This window comes from Idiotropiscis lumnitzeri, chromosome 13, assembly GCF_059441095.1.
Source record: "Idiotropiscis lumnitzeri isolate Australia: NSW breed Sydney's pygmy pipehorse chromosome 13, RoL_Ilum_1.0, whole genome shotgun sequence".
NCBI classification, from domain to species: Eukaryota; Metazoa; Chordata; class Actinopteri; order Syngnathiformes; family Syngnathidae; genus Idiotropiscis; species Idiotropiscis lumnitzeri.
The window spans coordinates 3,833,051-3,857,089 of NC_142403.1; the positions used below are offsets into that span (position 1 = coordinate 3,833,051).

General features: G+C 39.6%; 2 protein-coding genes across 2 annotated transcripts; one reads left to right on the plus strand and one right to left on the minus strand.

The window, feature by feature from the left end:
- The first annotated feature begins 435 nt into the window (after window positions 1–435).
- Window positions 436–7,137, plus strand: ebna1bp2 (EBNA1 binding protein 2). The gene is made up of 9 exons (XM_088314021.1): window positions 436–664; window positions 1,003–1,086; window positions 1,175–1,347; window positions 4,676–4,799; window positions 6,032–6,121; window positions 6,214–6,289; window positions 6,429–6,522; window positions 6,617–6,785; window positions 6,876–7,137. Exons 1-9 carry the CDS (start codon window positions 569–571, stop codon window positions 6,921–6,923), a joined length of 954 nt encoding a protein of 317 aa, XP_088170147.1. The 5' UTR covers window positions 436–568; the 3' UTR covers window positions 6,924–7,137.
- Window positions 7,138–10,312: 3,175 nt separating this feature from the next.
- Window positions 10,313–11,642, minus strand: cfap144 (cilia and flagella associated protein 144). The gene is made up of 4 exons (XM_088314022.1): window positions 11,464–11,642; window positions 11,288–11,347; window positions 10,496–10,599; window positions 10,313–10,408 (listed from the first exon to the last, which is right to left on the minus strand). The coding sequence occupies exons 1-4, from the start codon at window positions 11,579–11,581 to the stop codon at window positions 10,313–10,315; spliced, it is 378 nt and encodes a 125-aa protein (XP_088170148.1). The 5' UTR covers window positions 11,582–11,642.
- Between the last annotated feature and the right edge of the window lie 12,397 nt (window positions 11,643–24,039).

A 24,039-nucleotide genomic window follows, 5' to 3' on the forward strand; every position in this document is an offset into this window, starting at 1 on the left:
ATGTAAACTGTCTTCTTATTGCAACATAACATTTAAGGAGCCACACTTATGCCTCTGTCCATTGAGGCGCTGAGTAATGCTGTAATTTGGTCATTGTAGGAAAGCATATTTGTTGTCATTAAAAATAAATAAATAAATAAAATTTACAGTCAAATATCGAAATTAATCAAAAGTGATAGATCATAAAGTAAAATTCACTTAATCATTTTAGTTATTGTTAAAATATAAAGTCACGTGTCAGGACAGTGATATTAAATTATTTTCAGTGGAATTACACAAACTGTTTTATTCGTGTGAAAACGATTGGGGTTTTTTTTCAAACCGGTTTACAAATGTATTGTTTTTTATTATTATTTATTTTATATTATCCGTAAGTTTTCAATTGTTTTCCTATAAAAACCTTAGGAACCTTTGTCATACACGTTTCTCCATCGACGGACTAGGTTTGTAGTACCACAAACACAACCGCTTCCTCCCCACGTGAACAGTGGTGAATGGTGGACGTGTGGCCCGAATACAAGCCATCTCACTTTGCAATCAGGATTATTTAATCGTTTATTTTAATTTTATGGTTATTGCAAGTGAGATCATGAAGTTACAGGAGGACGACGCGATACTCAGCGATGATTCAGAAGACGAAAACAGCGAACTGTCTGACAGTACGGTAAGTAGCCGATTTATCTCTTAGTCGGCTAACTGTTAGCAAGACAGGTAATCATGTTGTGAGAACTGTGTGTAGTATAATTGAAAATGTAAAAGGCAACCCCCATTATCACCCGCCAAGACAATTTTGATTTTAAAATGATTAAGCTGCTCAATGGTTTGCGCTGTGAAAAAAAGTAACTTCTTTTCAACGTCTTAATGCTGTAACGCTGTAATATTCGTTCTTAAAAGGATAACCGATTGGTGTGCGTACGTTTCATTTAACGACGTTTGCAATGAATGTTTGCAAGAACCACATTTGGAATTATTTTTTGCATGTCGTCTATGTTGTGTGTTTAGCTCCAAGAAGCTTTCGCAAAAGGCTTGTTGAAGCCCGGAATGAACTTTATGGTGGACAAACCCAAAAGGTTCGTCAACAACGTGGTGAGTGAAATTATGCGACGGACTTTTTGTTGACACAATTTTTTAATTGAATTTATATACATGACTGATTCCAATACCATTCATGCAGGGAGCCATGAAACAGTGTTTGGCTGACTTGAAGAAAGACCTTCCCTGGCCAGAGAGATTGGACCTCACCAACCGACCTGTTGAGGATATAATTTCCAAAATTGGAGGGAATATGCCAAGTGGCAGCAATGGAGAAGTGAATGCAGATGATGATTTCCAGAGGGAGATGTTCTTGTGAGTGTCAAATTTTATTTTTCTAGCATTGACATGTAGTTAGTGGCAAGGTAGGGCCACTGGTACTGGGATTAAACATCTGTTTGCATGTACCCCCATCCTTCCATGAACTATTGCAGCCACCTCCTCCATTCTAAAAAAAAAAAAAAAAAAAACATCAGCTACTTAAAGACTAAACTGTCAATGGGTGAACATACATTTGACAAAATGACTCCTACAATTGGCTGATGATCAGTCCAGGCTGTGCTAGGGCTGAACGATGTATCATATTGGGACCGAAATCGCCATCTCAGACAATGCAATTTGAACATTGTCAAAGATGTGGTTTGTGCAGCACGTTCACGCAGCAGGTCGCGCTCACCAAATAAAGTAATTTCTTTTGCCTCTGCTTGAGTGCTCTGTGCCTAGCTATCTCGCGCCGCTGCAGTGGGGACTTAATTTGTACTATAGGCAGGTCCGTGCACAGCAGCAGCAACGAGCTGCGTGGTGACAAATAAACGATCCTACTAACAAGTAGCATTTTAACCGAGGAGGTGAACAAGGGGTCGCTCAGCGTGCTAATCACTAAAGTGCATTAGGATTTTGGAAAAGGTCCTAAATAAATATTTAGGTGGACAGTCAACTTTTCACAGATGTCTGTTTAGAACCGCGTTAGGCTTGAGAGCCAACAGCTATGAACAGAAATATTGTATTTCAATCAATGCGTCTAGGCACAAAATAAGATGACGGCTACAATATAGCCGACCCTCTCAGACCGGAACACGTAAACGGCTGATGTCATCATGACGAAGAAGTTCGATGTCAAACGTACATTAAATATTTATCATCTCATCAATAATATTTGCAACACACAGTACAGAGTTTCGCGATCCACACAATAGGTCTCAAAAGTCTATTTGTAATCAATTTAGCTTTGCCAATGATTTTATTGACATAATCTGACATCTATGAACAAAGATCATGTACATTAGTACGCACTGTAAAACATTTTGGGGTTTTAAAAAAATTCATTTTCAGATACACAATTACACAAATACAAAAATACATAATTATACTTGACAGGAAGTAATTTTTAAAATCGTGAAAAAAAACTGCGCCCCTCACAAAACCTCTTAAGTGTCCTTGCATTATTACAGTAATAGATTTTATTTTTTTGGTTTTTAGTGGTGTAATGGCATTTCCCGTCATGTTTGTAAAAGTCCCTGAACGTTGTGAAAAAATTGTGAATTTTGCACCGAAGCTTGAATTTAAAAAAAAAAATCGAAATTGTAATATCAGCCAGAAAAATCATGTTTTTTTTTTGTTTTGTTTTTTCATAAAATCATTCAGCCCAAGGCTGTGCCACCTCTTTCCCGGTGTCAGCTGGGATCCCATAAGGTTAAATGTGTATGTGATACGACTGTATTATAAAGAAAAGTGAGTATATGTACCTCACTCAATGAGTCAAACTAGATCAGTCCAATTTTGGCTGGAAGAATGCATTGTTTATTCAGAATTAAAGAAAGATGGAAGTTTCATTAGTACTGTATATACCAGAGGTATTCAATTAAAAGTCACAGAGGTCCACGACTAAAATTTCTTCCAATTAAAAGGTCCGAACCAAAGTCCAACTTCCCTTAAGGCTTAAGCCCTCTAATCTCGTTGCACACTTGAGTACAATGACAATAAAGGGATTTCTAATTCTAATTAATGTCTAGCCTATGTTCACATTTTTATATAATTTCAATATTTAGTCATTTTCAACAGAGCGCACTTATATACTAAATATTTAGGAATGTTTCCATTAAACACCTTTGCCAGTCAAACAAATATAAGGTGTTTATTTCACATTCAAGAAAATGTGGCTCCAGGAACTTAAGGGTGCCACTTCCAGAAAAAACAGTAAAACATCTCCTGTAGAAATATAACAAGTGCTAAGCATTGAGTTAACATCTTTTACCTTTTTTTTTTTTTTTAAATCAAAGAGTTATCAGCCTATAAAAAAAACCCGGAAAGCCTAATTATCCAAGGGAAACAGGTGCAGAACACAATCAATGAAAATGGCTGTCCTCATGAAAAACTCATTCAAAATGAGCTTTGACAACACCTTTTCTTTTGAATATTTTTTTAACTTCTCTTAATGAGAAAAATTAGTTTGTGACTGCCCTGCCAGTGATTTAAATCTGGGTTGGAACGGAGTCAGGGCCATTGGAATTTGGTAGATTATTTCATACATCTGGGTTTTGTGTTTTTCTTTAAATAATGTTTGTGCAACCGCATTTAAGCACTCCTTTGCAACTTCCCCATCACTGAATGTTTTTTTATGTTTCCCCAAAATCCATGATACTTTTAGTGAACATTCGTTTGCTGACCGCTGGGCTGTAAATGAAAATGTAAAAATCTGTAATACTGCACTCGAAGTTCGATGTTTTTGCGTGCGCTCACCTCAAACTTCAGCGGATAATTTTGCAAAAAAGGGCGGTGCTTTGTTTCGTAGTGGCGCTTCGCAATGTTGCGACGGTTTCGGAGCATGTGATGCACACTGGTTTTGAATCGGCTGCAGCCAGAACAGAACTAAATTTCTCCGTCCATTCATTTAAAACAACACGCATCGACCTTGCGAACTTTTTAGCACGGCATACTGTCAGCAGTCTGCTGCGCTATTGGCGGTGGATCGTAAACAAAAGATTTGATTGGCTCAAATCAGTGATGCCTTTTCCGTATTAACTAGAATTGCAGCTTCAACGTTTGCAAATGCGCCCTGAAAAATATTCATCATAGATTGGTCATGGGTCCAGTCCGAACCATCTGTCGGTCCGGACCGCGGTCCGCCATTTGGTGATGCCTGGTATATACTGGAGTATTTGATTAAATTATATATTTTTAATGACTTAGATTTTAAATGTGCTCTAAGGATACCAATTCTAAAATTTTATAGCTCTTTAGTTTTCTCATCCTATTGTCACATGAGCCGTGTGTCTTTGTCTTAATGTCCTGTCAAGCAAGACTGACGCTATAATGAACATGACTGGCAAAACTGCATCACTATAACAGTTTTACGTAACCAGCAACATTACACATTTCATTGGTGAAGCGTATTGAAGGGTTCAGTTCCGAACATTGGTCTCGAATATTTTGACGTCCGGCTGGATACTGTTGGATGCTCGTGATTCCTTTTCAGTCTTTCAAAGGCATCTTTCTATACATTTAGTTCATATCGATCATCCATTGGGATGTCATTTTCAGTACAGTGTCATCTAATTTTGCAGTATTCGGCTGAAACGCCGTCTGACAAGCCATCAAGCTTTGATATCAAATGACTGATTTTCTCTGTTTAATGCTTTCACAGCTATCGTCAGGCGCAAGCCACAGTCCTTGAGGCTCTGCCTCTCTTGAACCAGCATGGCATTGCCACCAAGAGGCCTGATGACTACTTTGCTGAGATGGCCAAGTCTGATCAACACATGCAAAAGGTGACTACTTTTTTTCATTGGGTTTGGGATTACAGGGGAGTGGAATATTGCAAGTTTACCATGGCAACTTTGGAACTATTAAAAGCTGGACACTTGATAAAAGGAGAGCCGAGGGAAATTAATGTTATGTGTATTTTTCAAACAATCAACACAACATGAGCAACACATAATGTTATGATACACATTTAGATAAATATTTCATTCTGTGGTTTCCTATGCAATAGAGCATCTGTATTGTTAGTGTATCTGCAGTATTAAAGCATTATTAATAATATACAGTGCAGGTAGTAGTGGTGTAACAATAGCCAACTGTCACCAGGCGATAATAAGCATATGAAAAGTAATATTGAAAAATATTTGTTGGTATGACTGATTTACGGGACTTTTTATCAATTAGAACATAGATTTGCTCATGTGAACAATAATCCGACCATCTTTGGGCTGTTTACTTGGCTTGTGTGCATGCATGTTTGATTGTAGAACACAAAATACAAATAAGAAAAACATGAGCAGTTGGATTGCGTCTGTACAATGCTAATTAACTGTGTTCCTAATAATACATATAGTTCAAATAATACAGTTAACATTAACCTCAATATTCACAAATAACCTACAATGACTGATAACACACTAATTTTGAGGCACGCACACATTGTTAAACGGGTCAATGTTTGGAGCAACTCAAACATGTTGCGGTCCCCTTCATCTGCCAATTAGCGTGGGTCTTTAACATAAGTGGCCAAAACATGCCCAAATCTAATTAAACTAACCACCAGAGGGTGCTTGAACTGCACAAATGTTAACTATCCATCCATTAGCTGAGTCGCTTTATTTAATATTGTAACATGATGAAGATATTGTGGCAATTTTAATATCACGATAGTGCCGATATTGTTACTTTCCTAGTAGGTGGTAGGCACTTTTTTCCAGATTAGTTACAAAGATAAGGCGTCGGGGTGTTCTTCAATTTTACATGCTGTGCTTTTCTTGTCATAGGCTATGTTGTCCAATTTCAGTTCATATTCATTAATTCCCATTTTAAAAATACCCGAAAATTTGTGGTCCAAACTGTGACCTGCATGCATATGTCTCATTGTGTTGCGTTAAGGGAATTAGATGATTATGTTGCCACGTTTTTGCCTCAGCCGCTGTGACTCTTGAACTTGTTTAAGCTTCACAGTCAAATTCAACTATTTGCACATTAATCTTTTCTTGTCTGTTCCACCTTCCAGATCAGGAAGAAGCTGATTTCAAAGCAAGCGATAATTGAGAGGTCAGAAAAGGCAAAGAAGTTACGCGAGCAAAGGAAATTTGGCAAAAAGGTTAAATTTCAACTTTCTCAACTTATAAAGTAGAGAAAAATGTTGTCCGATTCAGGAGTAGTGTCTTTAATAATTGTATTTTGGCACATTAGGTCCAAATAGAAGTGATCCAGAAGAGACAGAGAGAGAAGAAGGCAATGATGACTGCTGTGAAGAAATACCAAAAAGGTCGGTCTGGAGAATTCTGTTTTCTTCAACAGTTTATTTTGTTTTAAGCGCCAGCCAGAATTGATAAATGCCAATTGAAGCTTTTCTTTCCTTGCTCTTCTGCTGCGTATGACAACCGTTTTGATCCTCTCACTTTCAGGAATGACTGACAAGTTGGATTTCTTGGAAGGAGACCAAAAAGGACCCAGAAAAGATACTTCTCAGAGCTCCAAGAAGGCAGTGAACAAGAAGGGGTAAGGCGTTCACTTTCAGCACTTGGCATCAGTTGTAACAATAGTTTAATGCCTCCCCGACTTAAGACTTGCATTGTGACTGCTCCTTGAATAGACCCAATGCCAAGAGAAAATATAAGGACCAGAAGTTTGGCTTTGGGGGCAAGAAGAGTGGAAAGAAGTGGAACACTAAAGAAAGCCATAATGACGTTTCCAGTTTCCGCGCTAAAGTGGCTCATGCAAAGGGTACAAAAGGAAAGAAAGGCAAAGGAGGAAAAACAAATGTAAGTGACACAAACGCTGTGGCATTAAAACATGTGACTAGCATGGGTCTGGAGGTTAAAGATGGCTGATTTTGATTTTTCTTTTTCTAGAAACGTCCCGGGAAGTCTACTCGCAAGAAGATGAAGTCTCGCTCATGAAACACATCGAGGCAGTTCAGTCGGACGTGAACTTTGCTTCTAGGTGGATTTTAGGAACTCTGACGTCTTTGTGACATTTTGTTCAAACTGCCGTGTGCTGAAATTGGCGCGATTGAGGAAGAATATGGCCGAATCATGAGGCCGCACCGAGGGAGGAAGACTTTCTGTCAATGGCAAAAACACGACGTAATAAAATTTAAATTCCAGCTTTTTATTCCGCCACCCTTATTTTTTTTTTTTGCATAGCCTCAAAACACATTTATTGGAGCCTCACAGGTCCTCGCGATATCAGCTAACAACATGCGGGATGTGAACAATATCCCTCCTCCTTTAAAAAAAAATCCTGAACATCTATGAAATATATTTAAGAGAAGACAAACCCCCAAACGTGTCTAACTTCATTGTACCCATCCACCCTCTTCTAGGGCTTTAAGAAGCGCAAGTGCGGAAGCATCTTTTTTAGTTTAACAGAAAGTTGTGACGTTGCATCTGACCAATGCACTTCTTTGATTGTGTTTACCTGCAGGAGTTTTTAATTCTGCTGATTTCTAACCTGAGTCTCTTTTCTGTGACCTGTTTTGTGGATTTAAGAGAATCAAACGGGCAAGGGTTATCAGTGACACAAAGTGCTCTAAGAAAATCTTTCAAAAAAGCATTTCTCATTCTGCCAATGGAATACTGCAGGGTCAACTTGTAACATTTTACCACCAGTTTTCAGCATGAGTTGTTTGACTTTGTTGCACCATTAGAAGAGGGAAGCGTGCGCGTTTGACTTTGTTGCACCATTAGAAGAGGGAAGCGTGCGCAAGTCCATACACACATTTCTTCAGCTTCCATAGAATGGTGCTGCTGTCCACACCAGCTTCTGGTGGAGGGCAAATGTAAATGTCGCTCAAAGGTTCCATTCCCTGCAGAAAGGGAGACCTAATATCCACAGAATGAACTGTCCACTTGTTTTGACATGTCACAGCTGACAGCAATCAAAGTAACTCAGATGCGCATGAGGGAGAATCTTTTTGCAGCTCTTGATTATTGATTTCGCTAAAACCTCACCACAGGGCAATCTTTAGTTAAAATACCATTGGAAGTTTCTTTCAGTGGTCAAGCCCATCTAGTAGAAACACATTTTTGCTTGGGTAATGCCCTCTTAATTCTTTCAGAGCATTCCACCTCTCTGAAAGCTTTTCTGGCAGCATGTAATGCTGCTAAGTGTTGCCCGACTCTAGTACTCATATTAGTACTCTCTAGAGCAGGTAGTTTATCAAATCAGACAGACGGAAGATTGCGACTGTGTCCAAACACAAGCTGGTGTGGGCTAGAACTATGCACATTGGTCATACTGTTTGTGGTCATAAGAGCCCAGTCTAAAGTTTGCCACACCCATTTTCCTTTTTCACCTTCAAAAGTATCGGTCAGCGTAATTTTGTATTTCAAAAGAAGTCAGTTGCTCTAGAGACTGTATCCCGCTGTTGTTTTCATCTCAACGTCTCTAATCTCTTTATTATTGAGCTCTCCACCATTGTCCGTGAAGATCCGTTTGGGGGCACTGCGGATACTCATCCACGAATGAATGAAGGAGCTGACGATATCCGATGGTTTCTTGGTCCTCTCAATGTTTCCAACGCTAAATCGTGTGAAGTGATCGATGAGGTGGAGGTACCACACAACAAGTTCCAGCTCATGCAGATCCATCCCCACCGTCTCATGGGGATGGAGGCTAAGGGCGAGCCAACAGCCGATTTGGGCTTGGTCCTGCGGTCTTTCTGACATATCTCACAGTCACGAATGATGTCCTCTTTCTTTGTCAGTATTTCCAGAACTTTGAATAAGCCTCTGCAGCCGGTCTGCGGAAGCATGACCAAACTGCGTGTGAAGCTTCAGGAGCACTTCGTGGTTTTCTTGAAGACATCTCTGTTGTGACGACAAGGACTTCACCCTCATTGCTGTTTCCATCTCACATGTCCACACAGTAGGAACCTGTTGCTTAAACATGACAACTATGCATTCTCCATGTCTGAAGCAGTTCCGGCGCAACATTTTGCTCAGCAGTAAAGAAATATCAGCAGGAATAATTTCATCTTCAATGTGACATTTTGTTTGTTTGCCGTACAGACAATATGTCCCATCTGTTTTGCCCATCTGATTAAGTATCCACACTGACCTTTCCTCTTTCACTTTTTTTGTCTCGTTTATGTGCTGCTTTATTTTGACCGTTTCAGCTTCTAGCCAGCGTGATCTAGTAGTTTAAAAATACAGGTTCACTGTCACTTTTGCTGTTTGCCTTTAATTAGTATGGGATGGTCATAATTCATTTGCAAAGACCATCTTGATGACTACAAGTTTTCTCCAGGTTTTTAAGACAGAGTAGCGTCTCATCTGGAACTTAATGGTGGAAATAGACCATAACCAATTATGATCATGAGTCTGTGATTTTCCATATAACTGTGTAAAACAGCTCTACTTGTTTCAGGTTGTATTATTGAATACTTGGGAAACTAAGCACAACAAGGTTAAAAAACTGGAGTTCATGTGATGGCAGTAAGTAAGAACTTGTTTACATCTGTCAAAGACAAACTAACTGCTCCACAAAACACGGTAAAAATGTTTTGTAAGGTAATCTTCACCAGTTCAATGTGTTGCGTCGTCATGAAATAATGCATAATTAATATGATAATGCAATAATTGCCTTAGAATTGCAAGAAAAAAAATACTTGACTTTATTCTAAATAATTAACTCTTAAGATAAGATAATTACACTTTGTGTTGTTACAATACTCACATTTAGTGAAGTAGTGCTGTTTTTGTGATATTAAAAAATGAGACCAAGATAAAGGGGAAGTAAACATTATTGGGATTGCACAAGTGTGAACACCCTCTTATAAGTCAGATTGTAGCTGTGTTAGAAATTAATCACATTCCAAGTAGTAGCAAACACTTGCCACCATTTGACGTGCCTCTGAGTAACCACAAATAAATGTCAGTTGTTCCTGTCTTCTCCTTACAGTTGGTTTTGTTGTTGTATTCTGGCAGAAGCTGGAGGTTTTGCACTAACAATTTGCCGTTTACAACTGTTCATAAATCCCTCCACCTTGACTGAGGCCCGACTCAGTTCCATGACTTAAAGCTTAAGAAAAGTAGATTTTGCTTAATACAGGCCCTTTAACATGACTTTGAGTGTAATTTGTTAACTCTGAACATAGCCACATCCCCCAATAAAAGTGGATTATTTCAGTTGTTTAGTTTTACTTCCTGTTTTGAAAAGATATTTTCCCCTAATTGAGTTGTGCAGGTTATAAGTCACAATGGTGAAAAGGGTTTTAAAATTATTTATCTATCCACTGGACTGTCTATCAAAAAAACCCTTGATGATGTTTGCTTTTGCAGTTGATTTATTTTGAAACACGCAGGACAGACTCTTGGTGCTTGGTGATGTCTGAGCTGCGTCGGAAGAAATTGAATCTGTTGTCTTGGCGATTTGTCGGGATCTGGGGACAAAACAAAATATACATATGGACTTAGTTCTGCTGGGAAACTAAAATGTCCTTAAATCTTCCAACTTTAAACATCTTCACCAAGGATGTGGACACCCATCCAATCTCCTGACTTTCAGTCATTGGCATGGCATATTTCTTTGTGGGCTCCTGGCGAGCTTTATGGAATGCTTCAATGAAGTCCGCTTGAGAAAAGAAAAGCGCACGATCAGCAATATTCTTCACTCTTTTTTTTTCGTGGCTTCAAATGCGCTACACCCCCTGAAGTAATAACACTTGTCTGTCATTTTAAAAATGAGGATGTGCAAGAATTGGCCAACAGCCAGTCCTATATTTTCTGACCAAGTTAACACAAGGAAGACACACTCTAAAGCAGGGGTGGACAAACTTTTTGATTGGTGGGCCGCAATGGGTTCTAAAATTTGACAGAGAGGCCGGACCAGGAGCAGATGGATGGAGTGTTTTGGTGACCTCGCCTTATCGGAGAAAAAAAAGTACATTTCTATTTAAATGCAAATGAACAAAAGCATTACAACAAAATATATATCTTTGACACATCACGGTATTAAGAAAACCAAACATTAACAAGGTTTATTCATTTAATTTTTTTCAAGTTTGGCAGGCCGGATTAAAACATTTAACGGGCCGCATGTGGCCCCCAGGCTGTAGTTTGCCCACACCTGTTCTAAAGTGATCATAAATGCCTTTAAGTGCCAGAATTAGACACAACTCTTCGACTGACAGCTATTAAATAATTCAGTCACACCTTTTGCCGTGGCCGATAAATATAATTCCCTTTGTTTTTCGAAGAAAGTGAGCATGTAAATGATTAGTCGACATTTTTAATACAGAAAATAATTTTATTCAACTTACAGTTTTCTGGAATCACTTCTTGTGGTCTTCTGCCCATGGGTTTGTCTGGTAGGATGTGTACTGGAAACCACGAGGGGAGAGAAAGCAAAGTGATCTTGTTGTTTAAAAAAAAAAAAAAATCTGTGTGTTTATCTGTATGCAGTTAAAAAAGTTTTAGTAAAAGTTGAGTGACTTACGCTTTCTATGTGGGTTGATGCTAAACTCAGTGTGCAGTCTTTGTTGTCTTTGCTCTTTCCGGATCATCTCGACTTGAATTGCATTCTGATGAACCAGATCTTTTTCCTTTCCTTGCATTTTGCAAATTCAACCAGCCCTCAATTGATAGAACAACAGGTTAAGCTCTGATCCATGAAGCTATTTTTGTCGCCTGTGTGGACCGTTGCCTGGCAACAGAAAACTCACTCTCTGCCGCAATAACAAATGTAGGCCACACGGTGAGGCTGCACGCTCATTTTTGAGTATTGTACAATTCTTTGTGACTTGACTCTTCACGTGAGAGAGACGTCTGTATTTAATCACGTGATACTTGGCCCGTAGAGCTTTAACGCCATACTTAAGTGAATTTGTACTTTTTTGGTCACTTAAGTCAACATTTCAAATTTCCCCATTGTGGGACTAATAAAGGACATCTTTATCTTTATATTATCACCTCAAGGATCAGAATCAGAAATCAGAAATCCCTTTATTGTCATTGTACTCAAGTGTGCAGTGAGATTAGAGAGCTCCCCTCTCCAGTGCAATACAACAATAATTCAGATAAATATATAAATTAGATACATTAGAGAATAGTGCAATGGAAAATAATACTGAATAGGATATATAAAAACACATCACGTTGCTGTTCTGCAAGGTAAGGGTGGTCGTGTGTGTGTGTGTGTGTGTGTGTGTGTGAGAGTTTAGAATGGAGATGGCTCTTGGAAAGAAACTGTTTCTCAGTCTATTGGTCCTTGATTTGATGCACCTGTAACACCGTCAGGTAATAAACAATTAAGCCTTTACCCACATGTTCAGCCATGGCATACCTGTGTGTGTGTGTGTGTGTGTGTGTGTGGGCGTGTTTTTCATTGAGTTTTTTATTAATAGTTCCATCAACTCTGTTTTGATCAACCCCATGACAGATTAATTCATCATTTGAATTGTATTTCTCATGTAGTCGAATAAAGGACCCAAATATTGGAAATAAATCTCGATATGTACTGCGGTCAAGAACAATATTCAAGACTATTTGAAATGTTAACTCATTGTTGGCTGTCGATGAGGGGGGAAAAAAAACAATTTTGTTTTGGGTCCCATTTCCCGTGCATTCCAATCAAATAAATAATACCACTGTATGTGGAAAAAGCACATGTCATGGTTAAAAAACAAAATTAAATAAGCAGTGAAATAAAGATTCAGTTATTATTTTAGTAGCATGGACAAAATGTCAGAATGGTTATACAATTTCCAGAACTTATCTCCACCACCCTAGAAATTTGCCCATGTGAGCCTGTTTTCAATTTTCAGGTATGCTACACAATCTCACAGTGTAAATAAGTGGGAAACCAAACTTAACTTCTAATTACACGTTAAAATACAGATCACACTATGAGTCCTTTACATACTGTATTAGCTAAGAGCAGCAGTTTAAGATAAAAGTAAATACAATAAAATAGATGTTTTCTGATTTAATCTTTACTATTTGCTTCTTTCAGCGATTGAAATTAAAATGGCTTCAAGAGTCAAATAATTACAGGCATACAAATATTAAAACATGGGGAAGGCCAGTGTAAAAATTTGTGTTTTGAGCCTGGATTTGAATGTTGTGATTGAAGAGGCATTTCTTACGTCTGGTGGCAGCTTTTCCATAACTGAGGACCAACAATTGCAAGTGATCTGTGACGTGTTACTACGATAGTCCAAGGCACACCTGTGCAATTAGTCGTCCATCTCGCAAGGTGAGGTGGCTCAGGCATCTGATTAGGATGTCTCCTGGATGCCTTCCTGTTGAGGTGTTATGGGAGTTGAGCTGAAAGGCAGGACATGTTTTTCCTCCACAGGGTGTCCGGGTCTCCCCTAGAGAAAGGGTGAGAGCCTCGGGCATGTGGAAGAGGGTCAGAGTAGACCTGTTGCTCCTCCACATTGAAAGGAGCCAGGTGATGTGGCTCGGGCATCGGATTAGGATGCCTCTTGGATGGTGAGGTGTTCTGGGTACGTCCCACCGACAGGAAGCCATGGGGACAACGCAGGACAAGTCTCCCGTGTGGCCTGCAGGAACACTTTGGGATCGCCCCTCGAGGAGATGGAAGAAGTGGCTGGGGAGAGGGACGTCTGAGCTTCCTTGCTAAAGCTGCTGCCCTACGAACCACCGACGGATGAGCAGAAGAAATGGGTGGATGGTGTTGTGTTTGAATCTCAGCTCAGGCACTGCTAGGTGGAGTTTGCATGTCTTCCCCTGTATCACGTGAGTTGCAGGATTTTGGACCCAGAAGCAGGAAGTTGAAAAGTCTATATTTCTAAAAATTCTAAGTAAAAACAGAGCAGGACTGGATTCAGAAGACATGGAAGAAAACTGACTAAAGAAAGCTTGACGTACTGAGAATGTATCATAACTTGACTTTATAACATCAGGAACAAAGCATAAAAGGACCATAGCAACTGTATAGATACAATACAATACCATTTTATTTTTATAGCGCATTTCACAACAGACGGAGCTGTAACATATGGTGTAATATAAAGTCACGACACCCCGCTTGCAATGTTTTTCCCCAGTTAGTACGTATGACTCAGTGACCTGCTATTGGCTCACCACCAGTCCATGGTGTACCACACCTATCGCCCCAAGTATGCTGGGATTTTTGGCTTTGCTGTCTTCTTCCCCATCCACCTACGACCCAAGCGCCCACTCACCTCAATCACATCAATGTTATGGATCTTTTCATTTCCTGACAACTGTGAAAGCTTTGAATACAATAAAATAAAAAGGGGCCCAGTTATCATGTGACTGGGCAGTTTGTGTCGAAAAAGAGTGACATCTTTCTTCACCCTGTTTTGTGTGACATCAAACACAGGAATAAAAACTTGCTTAAACAATGTCTCAATTGTACTTTTGTTTGGGTGGGTACAATTTGGGAAATGTATTTTTATATTTGTGCTGCAACAACTGACCAGAAACTTGTAATCACTTGTCAGGTCATTTTTAAATTTAAATTTGATTTCCATGAACACACGTATGCATGCACACTCACCCACACATAATTACACAAGGGTTCGGAGTGTGTGGGTGGTAGTGTCCATATGAGAGCGTGACATGTCCCATGTTGTGCTGCTTGGAGAAGTGTTATGAAACTGTTAGATGTTAAGTTCAATGTGTTACAAAAGTCTTCAAACATTAAATACTGACCAATTAATTTTCTACCAACTCAGGGATCATTGGCCTATATCTAAGGAAGAACCCTAGTCAACACTGAAAATATGGTGTGATGAATTTGCAAAATTTTATTTTGTCAAGTGGCGGCTGGGTGACCGTCTGGTTAGCACGATGGCCTCACAGTTCAGAGGTGCAGGGTTCGATTCTGGCTCCGGCCTTCCTGTCTGGCGCTCGCATGTTCTCCCCTTGCCTGCGTGGGTTTTCTCCGGGTACTCTGGTTTGCTCCTACATTCCAAAAACATGCATTGTAAGTTAATTGAACTCTCTAAATTGTCCCTAGGGATGATTGTGAGTGCGGATGGTTGTTTGTCTATGTGCCCTATGATTGGCTGGTGACCAGTCCTTGTTTTTTTTTTTTTATTGAACCAATTTACGAGGTAATATTGCTCGAATTGTCAGTCCTGTTGTGTAAAACAATGACCAATCGCCACCAAATTGCAAATACACGTTACTACTCTTGTTTACTTCAACATGTGAAAGCATAAAATAGTTCTGCACACTAATTTGGATTTTTTGATATCAAACGTGAGCTCGTGATCACCTCCACAAAATCAAAAATTACTGTGCCGATTTCTTCTCCACTTACTCATGATGACGCGGACAAGCGCATGAATTTGCACACGCACCCCGACTAGTTATATTTCAGACAGTAGGATAACGGCCCTTGGATAATGGCCCCCTGGGCTCCTGGGCTGAAAGCCCAGGGAAGCCCGTTCGTAAAAACAGCCCTGCATCACGTCACCGACGTCTTTTGGGCAAACGGCAGCCCGTCAACAACAACCTTTCAGCACATGACCCTAACCTTAAACCCCCGTTCCTCCATAAATGATTATTTTTCGGCCCATGACGTGCGCACGTCACACCCCCTCGTCCAGTGTTTACTAACATGTGAGAGTCACATGGTGACGTGTTTAATGGCGGCCAGCAAAATTATTTTTAAAACAGTTTTTTAAGTTAATAAATATACATGAATATTTATAGTTTTGAAATTAATTACTGGCAAAATATTCACTTTTTTACTGCTGCAAATGGCATCTGTATGTGAAGTATCCCTTTAAGCATTTTAGACTGCCCCGTATGTTGTGGTTAACACTGGTCTTACAATGACTCCACTACAGTATTCATTTTTACTTTCAAAAATTAATTGAGGGCCACTCCGAGTTTAGCTGAGGGCCACGTGGCCCGCGGGCCGCCTGGTGCCCAAAGCTGATTTGAATTAATACGTTATGCTATTTGGTACTAACAGTTTCGGTTTTCATGATTGAAAAAGTAATTTATTAGATAATGCTTTACAGCTCTGGAAAAACTGAACCATTTACTAGTAAAACTGATTACTTACAACACTTTTGCTCCCATTTCTGGGCAAACGTGCTCACCACTTAGCCACCAATGGACCAATAAGCCATATTTTACATAAAATATACGTACAAATTTCCCTCATATGTCTCTTTTAATATAAAGAGTTTGATGGGATTTTCTGTGAAGACTGTGAGATCATTTTGTTGTTTGTTGGTGGACCTCCTGCTCTGCCTGTGACAGCCAGTCAACTATGACACTTATCAGATTCCACCCATTTCCCACCCCCTTTTCTCCTCACACACTGCGATAACATTATTTCTCAACTTTTATCTGCACTCTTCTTGCAGTAGTAGAATGGCTGGGGGTGTTTATGTATCTGATTGTGGAGTAAGCGCTCCGCTGGCGACTCAACTTTTTGTCTGTGTAAGTACAAATACAGTACAGTATTGCTCGGTTGCTAATTTTCCTCATTGCTAATTATTCTGCCTTGGACTACCAATTGATAGTGGATGAGATGTACGTATCCATGTGCACACTCATAAACTCACGTCTTCTTCCTTGTTTGTTTTGATAGTACTGTAGTTGTCTAGGCTCAGTGGAGACACTGTGGTCGTGGGAAAGCTATTACCATCAGATGGATGTTATGTGTCACCATTGTTATTATCTGTAATCTCCTGTTTTGTCTCGCTGACAGACACTTTGTCAATAAGGACAACCCCGGTAGAGATTTTAGGATGGACCTGATTGCAGGTGGTATATTAAATCCCGACACCTTATGTGCATTTTTCATATTTTATGGATTTTTTTAAAGCATGCTGTCTGGTATCACAATGGAAAACATCAAATATAATATAAGTATCTCGCAAATGGCTTTTTCATCACTTCGTTCACTGCACGTCCTCGTTACCAGTAACGGCCTAGATCAGGTGTGGGCAAGCTACGGCTCGGGGGCCACATGCGGCCCGTTAAACGTTTTAATCCGGCCCGCCGAACTTGAAAAAAATTAAATGTATATACCTTGTTAATGTTTTATTCTCTCAATACTTTGGTTTTTCAAAGACATATTAATTATTGAAATGCGTTTGTTCACTTTCATTTAAAATTAAATGTCTTTGTCGTTTACCAAAACACTCCATCCACCTGCTCCTGATCTGGCCCCTCTGTCAAATTTTAGAGCCCATTGTGGCCCGCCAATCAAAAGGTTTGCCCAACCCTGGCCTAGAGTGAGCAAGACAGCCAGATTTGCTATGTTGCTTGCTGCAAACACGCTGCCGAGCTCAGGTTCGCAAGGCAAACGGCAGTGGCCAGTTTGTCCAAATATTTGTATGAGATTAAAAATGAATTTTAATACACTGGGGAAATTGTGCTTTTCCACTGTGCCTTGGTCAGCACCTGAAAAACAATGCTGAGTCAATTATTGTTGCCCTTTAAACAACTACATGTCTATTTGCTTTTCCACTTTTGTCAAATAGTGAAGTGAGCGATGAGACAATCCTACGCCATGTAATTAAAATCACAAGTGCGGAACGTGAAAGAATGAGAAGGATAGGGTTATCTCACTGACCAGCAGCAGCAATTGCACATTGTACACAATTTGAGCTCAGTCCAGTTCAAGAGCAAAACAAAAAGCAGGAAAGCTCAGCAGTGAGACCAAATGAAGGATCTTACAGCCAAAGTAAATGAGCTCCCAAATATCATGGAGAGCATAAAACAGCAATGTCAGCCACAACCAATAAACATGGTGAATTGATATTCGCAAAATAAAGTGAGAGGAAAGAAAGGCAGACCTTATGGTTGTCCAAAGTGTGTTGAACTAGAGCTGTCACAAGTTGCTCAAAGAAGCAAAGGGGCCAGGGAAACAAGAGTCAGTCACAGCTGTGGGGCGCCTCGAGATTGGAGCTGTAAAAGAACTTCAAATTAAGTCAGTAACAGCGACACAAAATTATCAAAGTAAATTGCCTAATCAGCCCATTGTGAAGTAACAATGTGCTCAACGTGGGGCGCCTGCTAAGCGAATGGGAAAGAAAGCATGCGTACAATGCAATTTAAATGGCTGGGCAGTGACGACTGCATTGCTTGACTCAGGAGCACAAACCAGCATGATAAGCCGTGCTTGGAAAGATGAGTATCTGCCGGACCTAAGCTTGCGTTCACTATCCGAAATCATTGAGGAACTGGATGAACTGAACGTGTTTGTTGTCAATGGGGAGCGGATCCCATTTGATGGTTGGCTGCCCATGAAGAGCAATCTTCCAGAACACTACGACCCCAGTCTTTTCATGAATTTTCCTTTCCCTGTCAGCAGTTTGCCCAAAGAGGGACCACTAGTTGGATTCAATGTGTTAGAACAACTAATTGAAGGCCAGCCAGAATGAATGATACCAGTCCTGTTAAAACTGCTTTGCAATGCAATGTGTGATACTGATGAAAATTGCAGAGGTGATTGTAAACGTCATTCAGACAGAAGGCACAATAATGCCACAAGGTCGCATATGAACAGGTGTGAAGGACGTGATTATCCCATCTGGTCAAGTTGTGAGGGTTAAGTGCCCGATCCCACTAAACATGAACACCTTTGACCGTTTGGTGTTGTTTGAGGCCGATGAAGGCAGTCAGCAGCTAAAGTAATTGGATTTAGGAGCAGACTTTTGTGAGATATAGAATGCTGCTAAATCCGTGTCACTATTGCAGTCGCCAACAGTATGAAACACAATATCACCCTATCATATAAAACACCCCTGGGCACCTTGCAGGCGATTGAATGGATTTCGAATGATTCTCTTGATGGGCCAGCAGTCAGTGAGGTCACTTCCCAACCCACCATGTCATCCCTCTATTTGTGGCATCCTCCAGTTAACCTCGACCATTTGGAGGTTGAACAACAACAGTCAAGGAGATGTTGTATGAAGAATCCAAAGCTTTTGCCAGGGACGGGAACGGCATTGGTTATATCCCAAACCTACAAATGATGATAAACCTCAACGACAACATTCCAGTGCAGATGGCATATGCGTCCATACTGAAACCGCTTATGAGAGATGTAAAGGAGTACGTCCAAGACCTCCTTGTGAAAGGGTGGCTTGTAAAATCTAAATCCTCCTGTTCAGCCCAGTTGTGTGTGTGAGGAAGAAAGACGGCACACTACGCCTCTGCATTGACTATCGTCTGTTAAACCAGAAAATTGTACCTGACAGATTTTAAGTTTTACTTTTTTTCCCAGACATAAAAAAAAAAGAAAAATTTAGTGAAGTGCAAAAACTCTTACCTTGCTGACAGTTTCCGCTGTCACCTCAGCCTGCGTCAGAGCTGTCACACTTCCGTGTGATGTGTCTTAAAAAACAGCTGATTGAGTCGCGGAACCTTCAAAATGAGGCTCCTGACCCAGTCACAAACTCGCTATTACGAGCATAAGGAAGATACGGTCGTGACTGTGCCATCGCCCTCCGCCACCGGGAAAGATTATAAACAAAGCTTGCACTTAAAAAAAACCAAAAATAAAAACACCTATGATTCAGCCTCAGATGCAAAGAAGAAGAAATAACTCCAGCATGCCTAAACATGAAAAATTCCATCCTAAACAGAAACGCAGAAAAACATCATAAATAAAGCAAAAAAGGCACTCTTCAGGGAACGAATAAGGACAACGGTAAACAAAATTGACATCATCAACAAGGAAATTTGCAATTCACTTTGGACCACAACCTGGAAGAAACTATAAAAATGCATCCAGACAACTATACGAGCAGGAATGTAGCACCACAAATCAACAACATGTAAAAAAAACTAAATAAACTAATTGAAAAGAAAAATGGAAAAAAATAGCACATATTACACAGATGAAGAATGGAAATGCAACTTCACCGTCAGAGCACCGGACAACAAATGCAACATAATTTACGAAATCCCATGCAAACCTTGTCATAAAACATACATTGGGGAAATTGGACGTACATATTCTTGATCTGCAAAAAAACTGAATGTGAAAAATAAACAACAGGAAATTACACAAGCACACAAAAACAAAAAGCCAAACAAGAAAACAACAAATCAGCCATAACAGAACACTGTAGAAGAAATAATATTGTGGAATGGGAGAAGGGCTAAATCATCACATTAGAAACCAATAAATTCGAAAGATGGATAAAGGAGGCCATCGAGATAAGAAGACATGGAAACAGGATCATCACCTGGGACATTATTTATTTTTGTCTTTGTTGTAATTGGGATGGTTTTATTGTACAGCAGTTTGAGCAGCAATTTATGTATGAAAATATCAGCAATTATATTTATTTTGGTATGTTCTTCATTGATATTGGTTTTGTTATAATTTAAGTTTAATCTTTTCCTGGTGTCTCTTTATGTCAATGTCTGTCTCGTGAAGTGATTGTGTCCACCTGTGCTCGTTTACTCAATCACGTGTGTTACCCAATCAGCTCTTTGTGTCTTATCTTGGTCATCCTTGGTATATTGTCACTTTGTTTGTATTTAGCTCCTGGTTTCCTTTCGGTCCTTGATGTTTCATTGTCCTTTTTGTCATCGTAACTTCGCGTTGCTGTTTGTCTCTTATTTTCCACGGTTCACATCATTTGTCATCTTTTCCCCAATGTTTGTTTTGTTATGTTGAACCTTGTGATTTTGACAGCCTGTTAATTTTGTGGGATTTTTTTTTTTTTGGTACCTTGTTTGCCTTGTGTTTTCTTCAGATGAAATGAATACCTCTCCGCACTACTTTCTTGCATTTGTGTCATCACCTGATCTGGATTTTGATAGATTTTTTTGTTGTTGTTTTGATTTGCTTCACTATGTTCCCTACATAATAATATACATCAGACAAGAACAGCCAAAGAGAAGGAAAAACATTGTTTAATGATGTACATGTGTGTGCGGGTGCATCTGTGGGGGTCGTCCTCACTCAAGCCTTATTGCAAAATGAAGCTTTTTAATGATTGAACTGCATTTTAATCAACTAATTTCATTGACTGTGAAATATCAGAGATGCCATCCAGACAGATTCTTTACGCAAGTGTTTTGTGAGCGAATCACTTGGAAATTATTGCTAAATTGCCTGAAATTGTGATAAGCAGTGAATCCTAATTGCTGCATTTACTTATATACTAAACTAGCAGATCAATGGAAGTGTTGCAATCAAAATTCTCCTGTTTCATGGTTTGATGGTTAAATTTTCCAGACTGTATGTTTCATTCAGCCTCTCCTTTCACAAATATTGAATAAGGGTTAGATCAGGGCTCGTACAAGGTCATTTCAAAATAGTCAATGCTTTGTTTTTAGCCCTTAGGAATTTTTATACAATACAACATTATCATAGCATATTTCACAACAGCTGTAGCTGTAACAAAGCGCTTAACATCGAGTAGCAATAATTCAATAACAAAGACAGTGAATGCAGTAAATTTAAATCCAAATACAGTATACACATATATACAGTAGACACCAGAAAACAGCAGAACTGTGAACTGACTCAAGTTGCGTCAAAAGCCAAAGAATAAAAACGTGACTTTGGCTCATTATTCTGTTGTAGGATTCATGATACTTGACTGAGACCAAGGTTTCTGGCGTAGGGCGTAACATTTTGCTCAGCGATGGTTTAATGATTTCATCATACCATGTATATAATACAATACAATACAATTTTATTTATATAGCGCATTTTACAATTGGTTCAAAAGTGTGAAATTTGTTTATGTAAAGGAGTAGTTTATTTTCCCCACTGCCTCAGAAATGTCCCTGATGGCCCTTCCCTTGGTCTGCCCCCTTAGTGAGGAGGCTTATTTAAGACACACAAGTTTTTTCTCCACAAAAACAGTTGCAGGGTGAGGCACTACAGTTTTACTAAAGTCTTCCCATGCTCTTTTGTGTCTAATGGATAAAGTTGTCAAAAAGGCTTCTAACCCAGTTACAAATAGCGAGGTTTTGCTCAGGCATCAATTTGTCAAACATGTCTCTGATTGAGTCTTCAAACAATATGTTCACTTTATGGCCTCGTTAATTGACGTTAGTACTGAGGCCATTACGTGGGAACAGAAAGGGATGCCAGAGGCACTCCATCCCCTCTGTGATTGGTTTTGTGCAAATGGTACACCTTTTTTTGAACCAGTCGAGCCACGCCTCAGGATTCAGTGTTGTTAGAGCTTAAAGAATTGCTTAACAGCAGCAAGAGCAGTTGAAACACCTCACCAAAAGCTTGGCAGATCTTAGTAAGAGGGCTCGGCAGTTAAATATTTCCCAGCCTGTCATATGAAGACAGAACCAGCAGCCAGAACATTTTGCCAGTCACTGTAAAAAGAAATACACAACCTCAGACTCAGCCACCTGGTCACATTCCTTTGAATGGTTCTAATAGATCGATGAAAATTGGCACCCCCTGAACCACTGAGCCAAAGTTCAGGTGGGGACTTTCGAAACGGCTGCAGTGGCAACAGTTGGTAGTGTTGCTTTTGACGCGTTCTGAGGAAATTTTTTAGATGAACTTTTAGCTGCCTCGCACACAGATCATACGCACGAGGTACAAATTGTATAATCTACTGCCGCCTTTGTTAATCCTTTGTTTTTTTTCTAAAAGTTGTCACCACCCCGCCCCAAAAATGGCCGCCCGGAAGGCTGGACCCTTCCGCATCACGGATGGACTGCCCATCTCTGCTCAAATCAGACATCATGAAATCTGCAACTTAATTTGACTAAAGTCCAAGTCATCAGTTGTTGTGCAAATGATATAACAATGTTTTTTTTTTTCATTTATTAATTTCTCAAAAAGTATTATACAGTACATAATTTCTGGGAAGTAGCACAATCAGGCTCAACAAGTAGCTTTTTAGTTCACATTCTCTTGTCAACACATCAGAGGTGCTCCCATTCAGTGATGTTTACAGCCTGTTGCATGCATCATTAACTCTGTGTAGCTCTAGGGCTAATAACATAAAGCCCGGTGTCCATGGCTCAGATCCCCTGAATAGGGCGATCGTTAGGGAAGATCAACGGGGTTATCACTCATGTCAAATTCCTTGCCAAAGTGGCCACTTTGTTTTCAAAAGAGATCTGGCTTTGTCACGCCTTGGCATTCACTCATTCCCCTCGAGTAAAAATAAGAGCCCGAGACATGAGAACAAGACTTGTTATCGCAATACGAGAAGAACACTGAAAAAACACACCGTCGATTTAGTTGAAATATTGAAAGGCTCTAATTTTAACAGCATTATACTGTTGAGGATCTTGTCAGGGTACAATTTAGTGTTAGTTTGACAAACATGTTTCGGGAAAGGCATCATTAATGTGAGCAGTTTGTGTTTGTTGCTGACTGTGATGCCAGTAACGTTTTACAATGTAGCACTCCAAATTGTGCGCATATTGAAAAAGCTACTAATCAAACATGACTTTTATATGACAAGTAGTCAGACTACAGTTACTTTTGTAACAACGCAAAAAGTTACTTTGTTGAATGTATTAATTCATAATTGCACTTAAGTTTCATTAATATTACAAATGAGAAAGAATTGACACAATTTAAACAGGACAATTTATTCCAGAGATATTATTCCGACCCAGAGATGGAAAGGTCCGCCCATTTTTGGAACAGAGGACCAGAGATAGGCATTTCGTCTTGGACAAACACTCATTTTTGGGACGGAAGATGACAATTCTTTAAAAAGGACTAAGCAAGGACGAATGTAGGTTTTCTTCCGCCCCTTTAATCCTTCCTAACAGGATGAAGTACCACGGGTATAGAATTAAAATATTTGCTTTTGGAGAAAAATGAAATTTTGTAAAGCTGTTGCGTGTACTGGCCCTTTGACTGCGAGTTTAACTGACAGAGAGAGTGAGAGAGAGAGACAGAGTGGGCAAAAACAGAAGCGGTACGCACGGCTCTGTAAAGAATCAATTGAGTACCAAAATAAGCATCATAAATTGCGTTTAATTTGAGCAAATGAAGTACAATATTTACATTAATTATTTGACTTGTTTATTTATTTACTTAGGACGGCACGGTGGGCGACTGGTTAGCATGATGGCCTCACAGTGCAGCGGTCGT